The sequence below is a fragment of the Microtus ochrogaster genome, unplaced genomic scaffold (genome assembly GCF_000317375.1).
Source record: "Microtus ochrogaster isolate Prairie Vole_2 unplaced genomic scaffold, MicOch1.0 UNK120, whole genome shotgun sequence".
Taxonomy (NCBI): domain Eukaryota; kingdom Metazoa; phylum Chordata; class Mammalia; order Rodentia; family Cricetidae; genus Microtus; species Microtus ochrogaster.
This window is the reverse complement of record NW_004949218.1, coordinates 851,423-855,320: the sequence shown is the minus strand read 5'-3', so window position 1 is coordinate 855,320 and position 3,898 is coordinate 851,423. Positions and strand designations below refer to the sequence as shown.

Below are 3,898 nucleotides of genomic sequence, written 5' to 3'. Positions count from 1 at the left end.
GCAGCGAAGGCGTGCTGTGCGGGCCCGAAGGTAAAGATCTGGGGTCGGGCCGGCGGGGTGGGTGCTTCAGCCAACGATGGTGGTGTCCGGGCGAGGGGAGGAGCCGAGAGGCATGGAAAGCTAACTGCGGGCGAGCGCGGGACCGCTGGGCACAGGCCCTTCGCCGCTGGGCCGAGACCGGGATGCCAGGGCGGCGCCGCTGCGGGTGCTAGGCGCGCCGAGGGCTAGGTGCTGCCAGCCCGGTGCTCCTGTCCCAGCCTTCCCTGGACTTTCGGCCTGGCTGACGCCGGGTCAGCGGGGATGGGCTGGAAGGTTGTGGGCACTTCTTGCGGTTGGGTGGTGAGGATCGGACCTACTGGCCCAGGGCTGGCATCGCCTTCACTCCCCGGCGAGCTCCTCTGCAGCTTCCTTCCCCACCTCCCACCAAGGGATGAAAAAGTTTTTAGAGGCCTGGATGGCAAAGTATCCACCACTTAAGAGTGGGTGTCCTATAAATGCAAAATTAACGGGACACTGATGCTCGGCTTGTTCCCTGCCCCCAAAATGAGACTTGGCCCTACCTGTATGCCCGTTATTAAAAAGCAAACAAACTTTTTGCATAGTTCCCTCAGAAAAACCACACATCTCCCCAGCCTACCATGGCAGACGAAATTGACTTCACTACTGGAGATGCAGGGGCTTCCAGCACTTACCCTATGCAGTGCTCAGCCCTGCGCAAAAACGGCTTCGTGGTGCTCAAAGGACGACCATGCAAAATCGTGGAGATGTCAACTTCCAAGACTGGGAAGCATGGTCATGCCAAGGTAAGCCCTTCCAGGTCGTTCTTTGGCTTCAGCGAGATGATTCGTGTTCCATTCTACATCATGAGGCTTCTGTATTTAAAAGAACTGCTTATTCGTCCCTCGGTCTCTGAATGATCGGCTATTTCTCTGAATGCTCTCCTTAACTGGGTCCTTAGAATGTTTTATTAGCTGGCAACTAAAACTTTCCTGAATCTGGTGATCTAAAACATCTCATTTACAGTTAAAACCAACCTGTTCTTAAAACTCTAAGAGACCTGATCTTCATTCTCTGTGGGCTCTTGTAATTGAAGTGCTAAAATCTGTAGGGTATTGAGTTTTGATGCCATGAAACTGTCCAGTGTTTGCTGAATCTCAATTATGACCACTGCTACATTTTTTTAAAGAAAGTAAGATGACCTTGGAATGAGGTAAAAAGAACCCATTCCGATCAGTGTTGGGATTGTGCCCCCATGTAAGTAGCTATGTACTGACGTGTTTCCCGTCCCCCTATGTTAGGTACACCTTGTTGGAATTGATATTTTCACTGGCAAAAAATATGAAGATATTTGTCCTTCCACTCACAACATGGATGTTCCAAATATTAAGAGAAATGATTATCAAGTAAGTAGTGATTTCCTTACTAATGTTGGTTCAGATGTCTTAGTAGGAGTTTGACAAGATTTGAGAGTAACTTTATAGGGTCTTTTCCTCACCGTTAGTAGACCCCACTTACTTTACAGACTAGAGAAATAGTGTTCTGTTTGGTTCTTTTTAATATTTGTGCTTTTTTAAAATTTTGAAATAGGGCATCATATATCCTAGGCTGGCCTTGAACTCACTTTCATCCAAGGATGACCTTCAGTTTCTGATCTTCTTGCCTCTACCTTTGAGGGCTGGGATTACAGGTTACACCTGGTTATGCTGTGCTAGGGCTCACACCCAGGGCCTTGTGCATGCTCTAGGCCAGCATGCTGTACCTCTCACCTCTACTGCACTCTGACCCCACTGGGGACCAGTGAGATGGCTTAGTCGGTCAGAGCACTCGCTGTCAAGCCTGGCTCCTGAGCTCAGTTCCAGAAGGACACAATAGATTCCTGTGTCCTCTGACCGCCACACATGAGCTTCGAAACACATGTGCCACACACATACTTTTACTAAATAAACAAATGTAGTATTTAAAATGCAGTATTCAGACCAAGGGTATCAGAAAGTCTAATATTTGCTAAAATTACTATTCTCTCTGCTGTAAATAATTTCAGGTTTAGATAACTCCTTCCTAAGATTTCCAACACTGGAATTCATATTCCCACTAACCAAGTTTTTACATAATTCAAAATCTGGTATCCTTAAGTAGGAAAGTAACTTGAAACCCATAAATATAAAGTGCCTGGCCACTGAGAACAAAGGAGAAAATAAAAAACTATGTAACTGACTTATGTATACCCACTAACTGTGACCTTTTATTAACATATATTTTTATAATATATTTTAATAAATATATACATGTGCATGCACACACACACATATGTATATGATCTTCAAGCTTTAGTTCCAATTACACCTGGAGATAGGTCATGTTTAATGATGGCATTTTGTGGTTTGGTGTGTTAATGTTAACCGACCCTCTGGAATGTAGAATCTCTGATTGATCATAGCTATAGAAGTTTTTGTACCAAATACAGCGTAAAATAAACTTTCCTTCTTAAGTGTAAGCTTTATCTTTAACCTTAAGCTGGTCTCTCTGCACTGCATCATGCATCCACTCAGTGACTTCTTTCAATGCTATCCATATGTATACTTATTTTTCTATTCTTAATTTGGTTTAATATTTTCATTATGCCGCTTATGAGTGTTTTATGTATTGAGTCTGAACAATTTAAAATATTTTGATAGTTATATCAAACACCAAAGCAAGCAGTGTTTTGAGTCAGGCAGATCTAGGTTTGAATCTAGGCCTAGCACTTTCTAGCTAGATGTGTGTGTTTCTCTAACATCTCCCTTTCATTCTACGAACCAAGGCTGACTGAGAAAGTATATGCCCCTGAGCAGCTGTGAGCACCACATATTTTTGTTCTGCGTCACAATTTCTATATCAAATTCTACCTAATCATTTCATTGTTCTTGATCACTGAACTTAGATGTGCTACGTAGTAGGCACTCAGTAAACACTCGCTAAATGAATATGTATTTATTCAGTGGTGTATAAGATTGACATGTCAAATTAAGGCTAAGTATAGAATTAATTTTGCCAAGATGGATTTTTCTCATCCTGTCTTGTGAGTGCTCTGAGCACTCAATATCTTCCGTGTTCAGTAGTTTCCCCGTGCTCCTGCCTGTCAATGCTCTGAGCGCTCAGTATCCTCCGTGTTCAGTAGTTTCCCCGTGCTCCTGCCTGTCAATGCTCTGAGCGCTCAGTATCCTCCGTGTTCAGTGGTTTCCCCGTGCTCCTGTCTGTTGATGCTTCATCAAGCCAACACTAGCAATTCGCATGATTGCTGTGGTCAAATTAACCAATCATTGAAGCTTAAAACTGAACATAAAAGGACTAATTTGGTATGGATTTTATTTGGGTGTTCAGTAAGGTCCAAGCATACCCTTCACCTCATGTGCAGAAATTAAGCAGACAGTTCCTACTAACAATGCCAAGCCATATAGTAGCCTAGCACAAAAAGGAAAATTAGTGACTTGTGGCCCTGTCTCCATTACAAAATTTTCGTTTGTTTATCATAAAGTTTTTATGTTCTCGTTTTTCATTTTCTTTGAAGTGTTCTGTGGTTGAGGTGTTGGGCTGCCTTCTCAAGCTTGTACCCAAGAGGCACTGTTTACTTTCCCATAGTCCCAGCCTTAGTATGCTGTCAACATGACAGAGTGGACAGCGGAGGATGGCGCCAATCAAGTGGCTCTAGGTCTCTGCTTTGGCACTCATTAGTGCGCGGCCTTGGTTGGCAAGTTACTCAACCTCTCTTGTCTCTTTTTCCTCATAAAATTGGGATGTGAATAACAAACTTCTTAAGAGACTGTTTCAAGGCTTAGTGAACACTTAGAACCATGCCTGGCATAGGAGGTTAGCGATCACTTAGGACCATGCCTGGCATAGGAGGTTAGCGATCACTTAG

General features: G+C 43.8%; 1 protein-coding gene across 1 annotated transcript in view; it reads left to right on the top strand.

Annotated features, from left to right (window-relative positions):
* Window positions 1-6: 6 nt before the first annotated feature.
* The window catches only part of Eif5a2 (eukaryotic translation initiation factor 5A2), a 14,761-nt gene continuing 10,869 nt past the window's right edge, over window positions 7-3,898 (top strand). The window contains exons 1-3 of the mRNA XM_005371683.1: window positions 7-30; window positions 603-803; window positions 1,299-1,403. Of these exons, the coding sequence (XP_005371740.1) occupies window positions 639-803; window positions 1,299-1,403 (270 nt within the window). The 5' untranslated portion in view covers window positions 7-30; window positions 603-638. The remainder of the gene's footprint in view (window positions 31-602; window positions 804-1,298; window positions 1,404-3,898) is intronic.